The following is a 19,125-nucleotide window of genomic DNA, read 5'->3' as shown; positions in this document are numbered from 1 at the left end:
ACATGAGGAATGATCAGAGTGGATGGGGCGAGGGGTGGTGTACACTACAGTACATGAGGAATGATCAGAGTGGATGGGGCGAGGGGTGGTGTACACTACAGTACATGAGGAATGATCAGAGTGGATGGGGCAAGGGGTGGTGTACACTACAGTACATGAGGAATGATCAGAGTGGATGGGGCAAGGGGTGGTGTACACTACAGTACATGAGGAATGATCAGAGTGGATGGGGCGAGGGGTGGTGTACACTACAGTACATGAGGAATGATCAGAGTGGATGGGGCGAGGGGTGGTGTACACTACAGTACATGAGGAATGATCAGAGTGGATGGGGCGAGGGGTGGTGTACACTACAGTACATGAGGAATGATCAGAGTGGATGGGGCGAGGGGTGGTGTACAGTATATGATGATGAGGAATCATCAGAGTGGATGGGGCGAGGGGTGGTGTACACTACAGTACATGAGGAATGATCAGAGTGGATGGGGCGAGGGGTGGTGTACACTACAGTACATGAGGAATGATCAGAGTGGATGGGGCGAGGGGTGGTGTACACTACAGTACATGAGGAATGATCAGAGTGGATGGGGCGAGGGGTGGTGTACACTACAGTACATGAGGAATGATCAGAGTGGATGGGGCGAGGGGTGGTGTACACTACAGTACATGAGGAATGATCAGAGTGGATGGGGCGAGGGGTGGTGTACACTACAGTACATGAGGAATGATCAGAGTGGATGGGGCGAGGGGTGGTGTACACTACAGTACATGAGGAATGATCAGAGTGGATGGGGCGAGGGGTGGTGTACACTACAGTACATGAGGAATGATCAGAGTGGATGGGGCGAGGGGTGGTGTACAGTATACATATGATGATGAGGAATCATCAGAGTGGATGGGGCGAGGGGTGGTGTACACTACAGTACATGAGGAATGATCAGAGTGGATGGGGCGAGGGGTGGTGTACACTACAGTACATGAGGAATGATCAGAGTGGATGGGGCGAGGGGTGGTGTACACTACAGTACATGAGGAATCATCAGAGTGGATGGGGCGAGGGGTGGTGTACAGTATATGATGATGAGGAATCATCAGCGTGGATGGGGCGAGGGGTGGTGTACAGTACATGCTGTGTACACTATGTATATACTGTACCTTCGCGGCTAAATATTAATGGCTTGTCATCCATATAATATATATATATAAGGGGAACAAGAGTGAGCAGAGGTTGATTATATAGAATCAGACGGAGCATTCGACCAATTAGCATTTCTGTCCCCACCCTCCCGATTGAGCTGCGTGCCCTTTGTGTCTTGTGTGTGCGCGTGGCGTGTGTGTGTGTGTGTGTGTGTGTGAGTGTGTGTGTTTACAGTCATGTTTTAATGGCAAAAACACAAACAGGGGGAGGTGAATGAGCAGAAGGATGAGAGCCCCAGCCCCCCCCCCCCTCCCAGCAGCACACACACATACATACGCGCGCACAAACACACACACACACACACACACACACACACACACACACACACACACACACACACACACACACACACACACACACACACACACACACACACACACACACGCACACACACACGCATGCCCATCCCTGCAAACAAAAACTCAGAAGAGGATTTGGTATACAGCATCTCCATGTGAATAGGGAGGGAGCTTCATGTAATTGGTGGTGAACAATGTCAGTGTCACGGAGGAGTGATGGAGAGGGAGCCAGACGTACATCTGTCTTTACACATGGACTTAAGGCCTATTCAAACTCCACATCATTTAGGTGATAATTAAGGTGATCACCGACAACTACAACATGACGTCAGGCCGCAGTGATAAGCCACTCTCACCACTCTCACCAACACTGTGCTCACCTTATCACCCAAACCTGGAGTATGCCGTATGAATAGAGGCCTTTATACGGAGGATTAGGATACTGCCTTTTATCATTTTGTCGGGCTGTCACTGAGCCCACGTCTGCAGGACTCGGAAACTGTGAAATCCTGAGTATTCATTTAACTCTATTTTGATTCTGATAATTATACTATACTACTACTAAAAATGATAATGCTTTAATAGAGCACAATCATAAAGAAGTCATCTGTGATGCTGTGACATAAATCCCAGATATACCAGAATTTAGTGAACAGGCACAGAGGTTAATGGACTGCTCTTTAAATCAAATCACCACCCCCTCCAACCACCATGCACACACGCACACACGCACACACTCACGCACGCACGCACCGCACACACGCACGCACGCACAGCACACACACACGCTGCTTCTTACTCGTACTTGTATCTCGTATCTCTCCCATTCCTGACCACACTGCAAAATCCTGAGTGTTACTTTAACTCTGAGAGTGTATGCAAAGGCACTCAACTGTAATCTTCACATTGGGTCTCATGCACACGCACACGCACACGCACGCACACACACACACACACACACACACACACACACACACACACACACACACACACACACACGCAAGCGTGCACACCCACGCACAGACACACATGATCTGGGGTTAATTACACTTCTACCTCCTAACAATAACAATGCATTGTATCCTCGTGGATTTGTGTTACACGCTGTCAGAAGAAGTAGGCCTTGCTGGCTGGCTGGCTGGCTCTGCCAAGGGCGGTGGTGGGGTGTGTGTGGGGGTCTCAGGGGACAGGGGTGTAGTCTGTAGGCTCTGGGGGCAGCCAAGGTTGATCTGTGGGTGGGGCGAGGAAAATTGGCCTGTGATCTGAGACGATGGTTTTGGTGTGAGGACTCTCTCACATACACATATACTCTCTGACTCTCTCTCTCTCTGACTGTGGGCCCTGAGCCAGCTGTGGTACGTAGTACAGTACCTCACTGTGTTAGACGCCAAGGCCCATGAACCATGCCAGTACTGGGAGGAGAGGGGAGGAGTTGGAAGGAGAGAAGAGGAGAAGGGAAGTAGTACGAGGTATATGAGAGAGAAGGGGAGATGACAGCAGAGGATAACAGGGGAGAGGAGCAACGGTCTGCAATTCTATAGCGCCTCTAAGCAATGCCCGTTACATTCACCCATTCACCAAAGACACAGAACTTTGAAATGGCAAAAACTTAGTTTTAGTAGGAATTTTGTCCATTCAGCCATTACGGCACTAAACAAACTGCCTTGCTGTGTGTTGGATACTCATCTAATACGTATTCTTCTTAAGGTTCTCTCATCTTTTCTGGGCTCCACAACCTGCCAACTCTGCTATTCTGCCTCTCCTTAACCTGCTGGTGCTCTTCAATACTTCAATACTTTCCCCCTCTCTTTTCCTCTGCATCCCTCATCTTCACCTCCTCTGCTGCTATCTCTTCCTCTTGTTCTTTGCCATCTCTTTGCTCATCATCTGTTTTCTTTTTTTGCTATCTTTGTCCTTAGTTTGCTTATTTAAATTGCAAATAGCCCACAAATGTTGGTTATGTTATGTAAGTATGTTGGTTAAAACATTTGACGATAAAACACAATAAAGTACAGGATCTTATTTCCATTGTGGTCTTCAGACAAAAATCGGACAAGCCACGTGTGTGACCATTGCGTTGGTGTGACAGTCATAGGCAAACCATAAAACTAGATAAAATAAAATTGAAATTTTCCTCCCTACCCAATGTTTACAATTTTCTCTGTTATCACCATGCAATTATTCCTCTCTCTCACACATTTCTCTCCAACAGCTCCTACCCCTTTTCACTACACCCTCCTCCTGCTCTCCTCCCCAATCCCTGATTTCCTATTTTTTTCGTGTGCTATCTTTCATCTCCCTGTTTTCCCGATCAACCTCTCATCCCTGCCGTCGCTTCTCTCTAGGCTTTCTTCCCTTCACTCCTCTTGCGTCATCTCCTCCCTCTCTTCTCTGCTATCTCTCTCTCCCCTTTCCCCCCGTACGTGTCTTCCCCTCCCGTGGTTGCACCCCTCCAGGGGGTAAGACACAGGCAGTGAGCCCTGCTCTGTGAGCCACTGTCACAGACCCCGTCCCCCAGCTGGAGCTTCTTTGATGGTGTTGGGGGATTAGTAGTCCTGATCTGAGGGCCACGTCGATATCACAGCGCAATCACAGCGGCAGACGTCGCAATACTAGACATGTGCTTGCAGCATGCATGCACACATACACAGTGAAAATCCTGAGTGAGAATGTAATTATGGTGGTGTAAAATGGACCTGTTAAATTAGCCCCATCGAATAAAAAGGAAAATAAAGAAAGAGAGCTTGGTGATTCGTTTTTTTTGTGTGTGTGTGAAAAATTTAACTGACATTCTCAAAATAAGGACACCAGGGTTACAGTGGTTAATATTCAGGATGTTGTTGTGCACATCATTATGCACATGCACGTGACTGGGAGAGATCATCAATATTGGATCGCATTCTCAAATGATTCAGGAAGGTGTGAACCTGTCCAAACCTGACACACATTCTTTCACTGTCATATCACTCACACCCCTCGTTGGCCCTGCATAAACTGAACAGCCAAGCACCTTTCCAGCTAATTGGACAGTTCTCTGTGGTTCATCTACGACACCTCTGGAAGGTGAACAGTATCCCAGAGGGAAATGGCTTCAAATGCCCTCACATACACAGACACTGAGGTAGTTCTTGAGAGCTGGCCAAGACAGAGGGTACAGTGTGTGTGTGTGTGTGTGTGTGTGTGTGTGTGTGTGTGTGTGTGTGTGTGTGTGTGTGTGTGTGCGCGCGTGCGTGATCTCTGACTCATTTTTATAATTTATTGTCATTCCCAGTGGGGGTGATTGACAATTTGTATCTGATTTTCCTTCTCAACTAGCCCTGAACCCATTGCATACTGTAGAAAACAAATCCTAACAACTTAAGCCCTATTGACGACACGACAGTGATTGTCAACAATGGTCAGTCTGCTACAGGGATGAGGTCAGTTCACTGGCCCTCTGGTGTCAGAACAGCCTCGGCCTCGACGTCAACAACACCAAGGGGCTGATCATGGACTCCAGGAAGCAGGGATACACATCGAGGATGAGCTCAGGTGGGACACACAAAGGGAAATGGCTCAGCGGTAACTATTCTACTTCCGTCACCTGAAGAAGGCCAAAGTGCGCCCTCGCATCCTCAGTCAGGCTGTGTCACCACCTTGTATGGGAACCCCCCCCCCCCCCCCCCAACGGAAGGCCGTACAGAGGGTGGTGCAGACATAACTGAAACTGCGTATAACACAAGCAGTGCATAGAGTAACCCTGATCTGAATCTTTTTCTAATAGTCAAAGTCAAAGTCACGTTACCGCAGTGAAATTTGTTCTCCGCATTTGACCCATCTCTTGGTGCGGTGAGCCGCAGCCAAGGAGCGGTGAGCTGCAGCGTGCGCCGCGCTCGGGAATCATTTGATTAGGACTAGCTTATAGCTTATACTCTAAGATTTCTCTTGTAAGGACCGGGAAAAGTGTGCTCAAAATATCAATTTCTCAAATTCTACTACTGGAGGGACACCCCTACAAATGTATAGTAGCTAATACAAGTACACACGCACGTACTGTATGCACGTACAGAGTGCCTCATTAGATGGAGCCACATAAAAGAACATGTCTACCTGCCTACTGGTCTCCTTTCCACTTTCACCATCCCTGCAGCTAAGTAAACATACACACTGACCCCGATGAAAACAAACACATGCATACACATATCTTTACATTAACAGTTTTACACCAACCGGTTAAACCAACTCACATTTGTCTGTGTACTGTACATACTGTATAAAAGGCAACGACTTACAGTTAGACAGTGATGGTTTAACTTCCTTCCTGAAATAGTCCTCTGACTGGTTAAATCAATCTGGTTGTTTCCAGAGATGGTGGCAACATCCATGAGGGATCCTCCAGAAGCCTCCCTTTCAGCGAAGCAATCCTAGTGTGATTGTGTGTGTGTGTGTGTGTGTGTGTGTGTGTGTGTGTGTGTGCGCGTGTGTGTGTTTCTAATTGTGGATGTGGATTTGTGTGTATGTACTGTATGCCTATATGCATGTACAGTACAGTATGTGAGAGACCATTAGTGTGTGCATTTACATGTGTGTGTCTGTGTATGTGTGTGTGTGTGTGTGTGTGTGTGTGTGTGTGCGAGCGAGCGTGTGTGCGTGCTTGTGTGCATGCGTGCATGAGTACGTGCGTGCATGCGTATGCATGCGTGTGCACATGCACAGCCGGGGCGAGGCCCACACTTAATCCACCAAAGCCCTCCATCTCTTCAGACACTTCACACAAGTGAAGGGTTGTTAGTGGGAGTTCGTAACTCCCACTGTGAAGTGTGGCTCCAGAGTCTTGGCGGGGTCAAACCTCTATACTGTCAATGTGACCAGGCCATTCCAGGTGTCTGCTATTGGGTTTGAATCCTGCACCACAATTCAACGTGACGAAAGCCAGCATCGTCTTTAAGAGGACACAGAGACTAAGTTGTTCTCTTTAATGTGTGAAAGAGACACACGCGCACACAGTCAGTCAGTCAGTCAGTCAGTCAGTCAGTCAGTCAGTCAGTCAGTCACGCACACACACACACACACACACACACACACACACACACACACACACACACACACACACACACACACACACACACACACACATCAAATTGCAGCATTCAAATTGCTGTGGGAATTTTGTTCTTGCATGCATGTGTTTGCTATCTGTGTTTATACCATTTAGACAAATTTCGCCGTAAACAAACAGCCATGAGAGAAGTCCTTTTCAGATGAAATGATATGAACTCACAGTGCTTTAAAGTGTTCAGATCAATATCCCGTATAATCATAAACACAGGGTATGACAGAGAGAGAGAGAGAGAGAGAGAGAGAGACAGAGAGAGACGCAGCATCTTGTTGGTTGGAGGGACAAACTGTACTGTATATCATATTAATGCAGTTTAATTAAATTTGCTCTTTGCTGCAGGCCCCGCCGCCCCAGTGGGACATTTTGGTGATGGTATGCACTTTGCAAAGAAAAGTGAAACGGGAGAGAGAGAGAGAGATCTGCCAGTAATATAATGATGAGCACATTCAGCGCTCATAATGAGCAACAAACTGAAAAGTTTTAATTAAAAGCTAAAAACAAGGCTGGTGTCGATCAGTTGGCCAAAGCACAGCTGCCAGAATCCCTGAGGTTTCAAAACATACCAGACTAGCTCTACAGACAGACTTAATGATTGAAGCTCTCTCTCTCTCTCTCTCTCTCTCTCTCTCTCTCTCTCTCTCTCTCATCGTTATTTTTCGCTCATTCTCTCACACACTCCTTCCTCTTTCAGAAACTGTAAGTGAGTGGAAAGTTACATAAAGTCTGTACGTTCATTAGGATTCAGCCAGTGTCAATTATCTAATGTAATCCATGGGCTCTACACTGCCAACCTGGGGAGAACCTCATGCTTCCTTCAATGCATGAGGTGTCCAAGCTGCTTCTTTACACCTGACAGGGGGGAGTTTCCCTGGGTTGAACGTAGCGCGTGGAAGGAAAATGTTATTCCAACCAGTTCCTTTCCCCTTCATCAGGCGCCCCGGTTGGCAGGCAGGGGATGCAGTATAGAAACCAGGATTACTGCATGTTTTTGTGAGGGTGAGACATGCATGGGAGAACATGCAAACTCCACACAGAAAGGCCCTTTTGCCACCCCAGCTAGGGCATGGGCACTGATGACACAGAGGAGAGAGCACGCCCCCAGCGCCCACAGCGTCCCCAGCGGAATCTTCTTGCTGCGAGGTGACAGCACTACTTACTGTGCCACCGTGCCCCCCCATTCCCACAGATCTATCTAATAATTCAAATGATCTTACATCGGATGTGTAGAAATACTATGGATACAATAGCCTACTAAACAATGTTTGTGTTGATTTATGCTGTAAAACATCTACAGCATAAACATTACTTAGCTTAGCTTTATTCATGGTTACAGTAGCTCTGTGCTGTTACTTTGGGACTTCCTTTATTTGCAGTTCAGTTCTCCAGAGCATGAGATACAGAGTTACATGCATCAACATAGAGCCCTTCAAGGAATAAATGACATATGAATATACAGATGAACATACAATTCCACAGCATATCCACAGAAACAATATTGAGATATTGGCAAACGAAAACAACAACGATGGATAACAAAATCCCCAAATAATATTAAAAATAAATGAGAAAAAACACGGGCACCTCACATATTAGAGGGACAATATCAGACGGGTGTTTTCTAAATCAATCACGGATAAAATGGAGTTTGAAGTTACAATGGTTTTGTATAGGAAGGGTGTGTGGCAGCTAAAATGAATATCAAATATCTAAATACTGAATCAAGGAACTTACAAATGGTGCAGGGTGTTCCCATAAGCCATGAGTACATGATGAAATTACCCAATTTGTTCATTGTTTCTAAGTTAAGTTCACAATTCAATTCTTAGGAAACATTATGTAATGTTGTCATTGCGAATGTATGCTCTACAGACTGAGTGTTGTAGTAACAATTCAAGATCACTCTCTAGGACATTAATGATTTTGCAGATATGAAATATATATTACAAAGTATAGCTGCCCCACTTTTATGTACAATACGAGATATACAGTATAAGGCGATATCCCTTGTTTTTGTGAATTAATAATCTCACTTCTCTCTAGGCCAATTAAGGCATACATGTCTGTGGAGTGCAATAGCCAACTTTCATTGAAATGAGTAATTTCCTGTGCCCTGTCTACATAATATTGCTCTATGGTCGGTCTCAGATATGGCTGACATCATATTGATGACGTCGCCGCAGAGGTAAGCAGTCCTAAATATGGAGTTCAATTTGGCTCCTGAATGGCCTACCCTGATAACTGGTGATGCTTCTATGTAAAGCACAGATATCTGCAATGCAAAGATGCAATACTACCAAAACGTGAAATGACAAGATGTGAATGATGTCACACGTATTCAAGCAAATTACTATAAATTCAACAAATGTGTATATATTACACTTTTTTGTTCTGAACAAACTTGTCAGTCAATGAAAATATTTCAATAATGTTCACCTTTGAAGGGGATTTCAAAAGGGCACCCAATATATCACTTGGGGGAGTAAGTAGGGAAAAGGCGTCTCTATTAAATAGAAGAAAAAGAGAGGATGAAAGGAGAAAGGTGAAGAATGCCACTATCATTCAGTCCTACATACGTGGTTATCAGGACCGCAAGCAGCAATATGTCATTCAGAGGACCGAGTTTGATGAGAGCGTCTGCCAGACACAATCAAGGGGAGAGCAGCAGGTCTGGGACGGTGGCAGTTTAGCTCTCCTAACAAGACAACTCATATTTTTCTATAGACCGAGTGTGGATGCACATAGATTGATATGGATGTGTCAGAACCTGGTGAAACACAACAGTCATTTCGTGCTGCTTTTGGCGGGACCAGAGAGGCATACTTGTGTGTTTCAGATCAAGAGGCTTTTGAGCTTTTGCTGCAGACTTCTGCAAAATTCCAAGGATGACAGTTTGGATGTTACCATTCCCATGAGGATGATGGAGATCTTTTCTTCAGAGAGAACTTATCTTCCCGTTCTTCTAGATGCTAACTGTGTAGCATCATTAATTGAGCAGATTTTGTACTCTACGGTCGAGAAAGAAGGATACTACAGATCGCTATATATTCTGATGAAACACAGGCTGCCTTCCAGTCTGGAGTACAGTGATGCTCCCGCTGTCCCCATGGCAAGCACCTTGTTGGATCTCATCCTCAAACCCATGCACTTTACCTATTCCTCCTGCACAACAGGCGCAAGGCAGTTTGTGTTTTCCACCTTCACCAAGGAGTTCATCTCAGCCCAGTTCACAGAGCCAATCTTTCACTTCCTTATTCCAGCACTGTCGGATCTGCGTCACCATTTCCCGTTTGAGGTGTTCCTCGGTTCACTGCGGTCCAGCATACTGTCCTCAGCCGCACAGAACCAGGCCCCATGGCTGCTTTACTTTGTTCTCTCAGCAGGGGAGAAGTGCCTAGGCTCACTATCAGAGGAGGGACTACTGCTGTACCTGCGGGGCCTGTGGACTCTGCTGCCCCTGCTGCCAGTGTCAGGGAGCAGTGACTCAGATGATGAAGATGATGATGAAGAAGATGATGCTGACATCCATCCTCTGTCCATGCAGGACGACAGCGGTATTTCTGTCCAGCTGATCACACAGAAGTGCGTCTGCAAGCTTTACACCAAGGAGCTGACCGACGCCCTGCTCAAGCTGGTGCGGAGGGACTCGGCCAGCGAAGAGGTCTTCACCATGACGGCTTCCATCTGCTACACCGTCATGGTGCAGCACCGCCTTACGTTGTCCAAAGTCCGCCTTCTGGACAGTTTGGCCTTCAATGCACGTTTCCTGAAGCATCTGTGGTACTTGATAACATCCATGACAACGGAATTGGAAATGAATACTGGCTCCACGGTATCACTGATCGCAAGAGGCTCCCCCTTGTCCCTGGAGAACTCCAACCACATCATCCCCATCTTCCATGTCTTCAGCTCCCTCTTCAGCTACTCACTCAACTATGTACATGACAGCGAGTTCTTTGCCAACAAGATGGAAGGCCAGAGCCAGTCGTCCGTGATGCCTTTCACTCTATCTGAGCTGGTTACTCTGTCCGGCTGTCTGAGAGACGTCTGTCTAGGCATCGTCAAGCTGGCCTACCTGGAGACCAAGACAGAGCACTGCAAAGAGTACATGGCTGCCTTCCGCAGTGTGGGAACCAAGAACAAAGGCGTTCAAGCCCAGCAAAAACGCTGGGTCCAGCTCTTCAAGGTCATCACTAACTTGGTAAAGATGGTAAAGGCTCGTGACATCAGACAACCCTTCTGCCCTGCAGATCACTGGATCTCTGATGAAGTCAACATCAGTGCAGATGCGTTCACACAGCAGCATGTCCCCTCTGCTAGACATGAATGGAGACTGGTCATCCTCAAAGAGCTTCCTTTTGTGGTTCCCTTTGAAGAGCGAGTCAAGATCTTCCTGAAGTTAATCCACAAAGACAAACAGGAAAATGATGAATGGACAGACTATCGGGACTGCATTGACATCAGAATCAGGCGAAACTACATCTATGAAGATGCCTACGAAAAGCTTTCTCCAGAAAATGAGGCAAACCTGAAGAAGAGGATTAGAGTACAACTTTTTAATGCTCATGGTCTGGATGAGGCAGGGATCGACGGCGGTGGTATTTTGAGGGAGTTCCTTAATGAGCTGCTCAAGGTGGGCTTCAACCCCAACCTGGGCTTATTCAAGACCACCAACGAGGGCCTGCTCTACCCCAATCCTGCTGCTAAGATGTTATTTGGAGACTCCTATACAAGGCATTACTACTTCCTGGGCAGGATTCTAGGAAAGACACTGTATGAGAACATGCTGGTGGAGATGCAATTTGCTAGTTTCTTCCTGTCCAAACTGCTGGACACCAGTGCCGACGTGGACATCCACCACCTTGCCTCGTTGGACCCAGAGCTCTACCGCAACCTGCTCTTCCTCAAGAGCTACGAGGACGACATGGAGGAGCTGGGCCTTAATTTCACTGTGGTCAACAATGACCAGGGAGAAGCCCGGGTGGTGGAGTTGAAACCAGGAGGGAAGGACATCCCTGTGTCTACAGCCAACCGTATAGCCTACATCGATCTGGTGGCCGATTATAGGCTGAACAAGCAGATCAGGCCCCATTGCCTGGCCTTCAGACAGGGTCTGTCCGATGTGGTCAACCTGGAGTGGCTGCGCATGTTTGACCACCAGGAGATCCAGGTGCTAATATCGGGTGCTCACATGTCTATTTCTCTTGAGGACCTTAAGAAATTCACAAACTATTCAGGGGGTTACTCTGCCACTCACCCCGTCATCCAAATTTTCTGGGAGGTCGTGGAATCCTTTACAGATGACGAGAAGCGTAAGCTGCTCAAGTTTGTAACAAGCTGCTCCAGACCTCCACTGCTAGGCTTCAAGGAGCTGTACCCGGCATTCTGCATCCACAACGGAGGTAGTGACCTGGAGCGTTTGCCCACCTCCAGCACCTGCATGAACTTGCTCAAGCTCCCAAAGTTCTGTGACCAGCAGCTGATGAGAAACAAGCTGCTGTATGCCATCGAGTCCTCTGCTGGGTTTGAACTCAGCTGAAGAGGACACAGAGTCCTCTGAGTCTGTGGTGGACTCAATGCCACAGTTAACCCATTTTGGGTGGGAACCCCTTTTGGTGTTAGCATTATGCTATGCTTTATCTATTGAAAAATAGCAGACCTACAAGCTCGTAGCGCACGACAGAGTGGCACGCTACGAGCTTGTAGGTCTGCTATTTTTGAAAAATCAAAGAACGACTGACATAGAAACATAGCTTTTTCAGAAAACTGTCAGGATGTAGAAGACATTTTTTTAATCTGATCTCAGGTCAGAATGGGTTAAAGAAGGAAACACACGGCCACACGACTTGCCTGACTTCACTGATACACAGCATCTGTGGCTAATCGCGCAAACCACTACAACGATCAGCATCAAAGCACTGTCCAACCAAATCACAGTTACGTCTTGCCCACTAGATAGGCTGGGCCTCAACCATATAAGATATGAATGTTGCGATATGACACATCTTGCCTCCCCAAAATGTAATTCCTGGAAACTCCACAGACGTCCAGCCTAACTGACAACTTCTTCACATTTTGGTAGCTATGTTTCAGTGTCGGGTGAAATAAAGGTAATGTCTGTATGAATACATGTATGTAATCTGAAACCTATCAAGAGCCAGGTATTACCCGACATTGATACATATCTTAACTAGAAAAAGTGCCCTTCTGGGCCCAGGTCTCCACCAGGAGGATAGGGGTGTGTGATGTTAGGCAAAAAAGTAATATAAACATGTTTCTTTGTTTTTTTGTTTTTTGCGACAATTTTCTTCATTTTGTTGAGGAAATGCAGAGCCAGATCACTCATATCATCTCTGAGGATAGAATTCTGGATGAGCAGGACATGTGCAGCATTTTACGCAAAACGGGCCACTCCTGAAAGCTTTGGAAGGCAATCTTAGCCAATCAGTGTAGAATCTGAGAAATCCAACAGACTCGTCTTGATCACATGACTGCAGAGATCATGTGTACCGATTTGCGTGAGATTTGGATGAAATCTGACTAACATAAACAATGTGTTTTGCAGAAATCGGCCTTATGGTGGCGCTATAACCGGCAGATGTTGAGGGATGCAGGGAAAATGTTTTTTCCATGGCCTCTAGGGAGTGCCATACATAAGTTGTATACAGATTGATGCAGTTATAGGTAAAAACAGGAATTGCCCTGTTATAGCACCACCGTGAGGCTGATTTAGGGGAAAGATTGTGGCATGTCGTCCTCAGCCGAGTGGAAATGTGCGTGTATAATTTCACGGAAATTGCACACTGTTTGTGATTTGTGGCATTTTGTTCGAAACGGACCAATCCTGTGAGCTTTGGAAGCCAATCTTAGCCAATCAGGATGGGAAATGGGAAATGGTGCAGATCCGTGTTGATCACATGACTATGGAGATAGTGTATACCGAATTGTGTGATGTAGCCTACTGTATGGATCAAATGTGTACGAGTAATCTACAGAAATGTGTTTTTCCTAAATCGGCCTCATGGTGGCGCTATAACAGGCCGTTGAGGAATATTTGGGGCAGAGATTCGTCGTTGGCATCCAAAGTTTGCATGGATCGGGCCAGCGGTGGCGGAGATTAGCTGTAACGGACGGAGGGAAGGACAGACACGCGCACACACACATGGACGGGAGTGCAAAACATACTCTCCTTTGGCCTGGTGGAGAGAATTACGTCACCATCAATATCTACCAAGCATACACGTGCATTCATACCAGCACGACCACAATACTTGTGCGCTGTACTTGCGCAAGTAAATACCAGTAGGACGCCTGAGGGCGAGAAGCGACCTCGCCCTAAAGGTCGAGGCACTGGCCATATATGGAGCGTGTCTTGAGTGTACAGGGTGTGATGAGGGCCAAGGTAGGGCCGGGCCTTTTCAGGCCTGTTGAGAACTCTAGTTTTCGCCGGCTGCCGGCACACAGATGCACATGCACCTGCATCACGCACACACAACACAAACAGGAGCCAAAAGCTTTCTTCCCGTCTAATGACTATTTGCTCTCCTCACAAGTGCTTATATTCTCATATTTTCAGCATATTTCGAACCAGTCTTGAATATTTGATCTGTTTTCCCCCTGAACCTGTCACCAATGGAGCTTTGATGCCACGAGACACAGTATTGTGTTTGTGACACTGTGGGATATACAGGAGAGAAAGATCAAACTCACCAAGACAGCCGGAGACGGAGAACATAAAAGGGTAAACACACAACAGTCCCAGCCAGCACACAGTAAAATCCTCAGTGTTCATTTACAGGTCCATTTGGTTCCATTTATTTTGTACACTCTCAAAAGGTTAATTAACAGTCTCAGCGCAGGTTTATCTTTTCTGAAGGAATCAGATAGATTGTTCTGACCACATGTGTTTCGTGTGTGTGTGTGTGTGTGTGTGTGTGTGTGTGTGTGTGTGTGTGTGTGTGTGTGTGTGTGTGTGTGCGTGCGTGTGCGCGTGCATGCGTGTGTGCATGCGTGCGTGTCTGTGTTTGGGGGGGTGGGGCACAGCATCAGCTGTTTATTCAAATTTATTTTTTCTCATTCTTTTGTTAAAGCGGCTAGAGCATGCAAAATAACTTTCTCTTAAGTCCGCTGCACGTGTGTCTAGGTGTGTATTCGGGATTTCGGGTGTGTGTTTGTGTTTGTGTATGTGTGTGTGCGTGCACATACATGTCTGTGCATGCATACACGTCGTGCAAGCAGTGTGTGTGTGTAGTGTACATGCGTGTGTCTGTGTCTTTATGTACTGTATGTCTATACTTTACTCCTGTATGTCTATAGGCCAATATGTGTGTATCCATATGTGTGTGTGTGTGTGCGTGCGTGCGTCAGTAGCAGCAGTGGAGGTCCCGGGAGCAGTGAGGTGTGGAATTTCCCTGCCTGAGATGACATGAAAGATATATAGGGCTCTCACTACTCAATTAATACCTCACCTGTGTCTGGAAGCTAGAAAGATAGCAGCTCTGATAGTGACTGGGAGAGAGAGATAGACAGCGATAGAGACAGAGAGAAAGTAGACCTCATTTCCCCAATAAAGACCCCAATTTTATGAATTAGGTCCCCCATTTGATACAATTTTAGTACTTTAGTACTCCCAATCTAAGAACATTTTTCTGGTTTGGTGTGATCATGTCATTTGCTAGTATAGTATAGTATAGTATAGTATAGTATAGTATAGTATAGTATAGTATAGTACAGACAGACAGACAGACAGACAGACAGACAGACAAGTTCATAATGGCATTTAAGGCCTCATCAGAATCAAAATGTGACATTACACGCATGCACAATTAAATGTATATAACACATGCACAGGTGCAGCACGCATGTACGCACACACACACACACACACACACACACACACACACACACACACACACACACACACAAACCATACCCTTTGTGTGCCAACACGGCCCTGATGTGCTTTCTGTTTCCATGCCAACTGACTTTCATCTTTCATCTTTCTTACCAGCCCATCCTACGCTCTTGATGAATTAGGTTTGTTACAAATTCTTTTGAAGTGTGAAGAGAGAGAGCCCCCCACCCCCATCCTTCTCCATCCCTCATCCCATTCCACCCTATACCCCAACCCACTTCAGCAAAACAAAACAAAAATATATAGAGAGAGGAGGCTACAGATGTAAGCCAATAATCTCACTCATATCAGCTCCCTGGCTAACCAATGGTGTGGCGGACAGGGATAACAATTTTCAATTTGGAATACAGTCTCTCTCTCTCTCTCTCTCTCCCTCTCCCTCTCCCTCTCTCTCTCTCTCCCTCTCTCTCTATCCTTATTTTTCTCCTACTCTCTCTCATTACCTCTTTGGGTTCCTTTTTTCCGCTTCTCTTCTCTACTGTCATCACCACACACACACACACACACACACACACACACACACACACACACACACACACACACACACACACACACACACACACACACACACACACACACACACACACACACACACACACACACACACACACACACACACACACACACACACACACACACACACACTTCACTTCCATTACGGCAGATGAGGCTCTGAAAAGGTTGCATTGTAGGTCAATAATGATCTTCAATTATGATCATGCCAGGACCCAGGGGGTGAAAAGATGGAGGTCTCTTAAGGATCAAAGGTTTCAGGACCTGAAGAGGACTTGTGTTTCCTTTTGCAGGTGCATTTTCTCATGATGCTCTGACAAATTAAGGCTGCTGGACAGAGAGAGGCAATTTCCAGGCCCTATACTTTACTCTCCACTATAGGTCTCAGAGGCAAATATTGGCTGGGTTTCCCAAAGGAAGTATGCATAGTGAGTGGGCGTGTGGTTCTCCTCAACAACACCCCCTTTCACTGTGAACATAGATATTCCGTGCATAGATGTGCCACACAATGGTAGGCCTGAGCCCTACCGGCCGTACGGTCAATAAGATAATGCTTTTGCCACCGTGCACGGTGGAACAGTCGGTAGTGCTGTCGCCTCACAGCTACCTGTGAGTGTTGGCTGAATGAATATCAACATCCAAAATACATCCTGATACTGGGGGGTAAAATTATATTTCTCTGAGAATGGTTTTACTACTGCCACATGTCGACCGGACAGGTGTGTGTAGGCTAAAGAGGCTTTAGGGAAACAGGTTTGCTTCTAAATGTATTCATGCAGGAGGCCGCACGTGCGCAATGAGGTTGTCTATTTCTACGTTGTTGTGTTTGACAGTGTTTCCCATAAAATGACATAGTGTCTGGCTGCACACAGCGGCCTAGAGGGGTATGTTCAAGCTACGTGCAACACAACATTTCTTTGGGAAACCCAGCCAATTCCTACACTTATTTTACATTATTTAAGTAAAACTTCTGATTATACTCAGAGTACACCACCACTGGTTTTATGCTCAATATTCCAGTTCCCCCTCTAGTCTCGAACAACAACATAAAAGGATCATCAGACATAAAAGAACATCTGTTGTCATGCACACCCATACATATGTACAGCACACGTACGGTACGCACATCTTATTATCACAGTTCCTACAGTGTGTGTAGCTGCAAGGTCAATGTGAGAGACTGAGAGAGGAGAGTGTGTATGTGTGTGTGTGTGTGTGTGTGTGTGTGTGTGTGTGTGTGTGTGTGTGTGTGTGTGTGTGTGGTTGAACAGTGTTACAGAGTGCATGCCATGTGAACAACTTAAAGGTTTTTGATATGTACAGTCATCATTTATTCTTACGTCCGGAGACCCCTGTCCAGGACAGGCTTCAGACACGCGTCCTCAGGAGACTTGGCTCGGCGTTGAGCTATCATACGGTATGTGTACAATCTCCTTTGATTTTGTAGTAATTAAGTCACTTATCTCTGGTCCCATATTCTCATACAGTACATAGGGGTCATGGCTCGCATCCCACCACACCCATTCTTTTCTCCTTAAACTTCCTAGCCTCTCTTTTTGTCTGAATAAGAACATTTTGAACAAAGGGTAGCAACTTAACAAACAAAAAACAGAGCTATTGCTTTATACAAATCAAACATCTGATGGTACAAGAAAAGAATACTTTTCCTTCCACATATACGTGCAGGTTTTGGCCATGCATTGTCTGCAACACAAACAGTCTGTCTGACTGAAACTATCTCTGGAGACATCAAACGCATCTCACACTACACTATAGTATGTGCTCTTTGAAGATATCTTGTCTCAAAAAAGACAGATAAATAAATTATACAGTGGTGAAATCAAAAAGTTCTACCTGGCTTTTCCCCCCCGTGGATCTCTTTAGTTAAACTTTTAGACAAATAAAGGGTTTTATGTTATTTAAATTTTTTGTACAAAAATTTTTTGTATCTTAGTTATGTACTCAATCTATTGGTTTTATACCTGTATATGTTGTTTGTATGTCTGGCCTTGTGGGGGAGGTGGTGGGTGGATGGGGAGGATTGGAAAGGGAGTTGTGGGAGAAAATATTAAAACAAACGCCATTGACAATAATGGGAAAAGTTACGCCTGGGCCTCATTACGTCATATTGTCTCTTTATTGTTAATGGAGTTTAATGTTTGTGAATGCACCGTTTGTTTTACATCAACTAATCAACATGAGTTAGACTTTAATATATTAGCGCCCCTCACTTCACACGGGTGTGATTTTTTTATTTTATGTCTTTGTGTGATGAATAAAAGTTCTGCTGTTGTATTTGGTTCCATATATCGGTTTTAAAGTTGTTTCTTGCTTGATCATGGAATTTGACCGCTTAATCAGAATCAAAATTATTTCATTGCCATGTGAGGAATTTGTCTTTGGGAGGTTGGTGTATTACACTGAAGCATCGATATAGAAACATTTTCATTCATTTTTAACTATATATTAAAAACATATAAAGATATACTGTAACAACATACTGTAGGTGCAGTAGATAAATAAATAAACTATATACAATAATGGCCGTGGGCATGTTGATCTGTATTGAATGTCCTGGTCGGGGTTGATTCTGTGCAAGCTGAGACAAAGACCAATCATCTTTGGTTGCTAAAGCACCTAAAACTATATTGAACCATGGAATCTAAAACCACTCTCCCCAGGAGGAAGAGTGGAATGGAAGAACCCAGAAACAAGAGTGTGTCTGCTCTCTGGGTATTTGGAGCCAAGTGACACGCTTTCACTTATTCTATTCTTGGAAAAAAATTATAATATCCTAGCTCTAATTATTTTTCTATTAGCATTTAAAAGAATGGCAGCATATGGAGACAAGTACAAACCAGCCATTAACATGAGAATGGACACATCACGCATGTCATATACTGCCAAGGCATGTCAGAAGAGGTGCGTCACCGTGCGCGTGTGGACGCATGAGTGTGTGCATACATGAGTTGCTTGCACGCGCCAGTACATCACGTTTGTTTGACATTTAAATATCTGACTGTGGATGCTTCATGATGACATTTTCCCTGGTCAGCCTTTCACAAACCCCATTTGTGTGGCAAATTTGCTTGATCGCAATACAACT

General features: G+C 45.6%; 1 protein-coding gene across 1 annotated transcript; it reads left to right on the top strand.

The window, feature by feature from the left end:
- Positions 1-9,020: 9,020 nt before the first annotated feature.
- LOC308313102 (ubiquitin-protein ligase E3C-like) lies at positions 9,021-12,131 on the top strand (the record flags this gene model as incomplete). Its single annotated transcript, XM_080760015.1, has 1 exon — positions 9,021-12,131. One exon carries the CDS (start codon positions 9,021-9,023, stop codon positions 12,129-12,131), a length of 3,111 nt encoding a protein of 1,036 aa, XP_080616141.1.
- Between the last annotated feature and the right edge of the window lie 6,994 nt (positions 12,132-19,125).

This window comes from Protomyctophum bolini (genome assembly GCF_963924005.1).
Source record: "Protomyctophum bolini genome assembly, chromosome: 3".
NCBI lineage: Eukaryota > Metazoa > Chordata > Actinopteri > Myctophiformes > Myctophidae > Protomyctophum > Protomyctophum bolini.
Note: the sequence above shows the minus strand (reverse complement) of the source record. Positions and strands in the feature narration are given on the sequence as shown.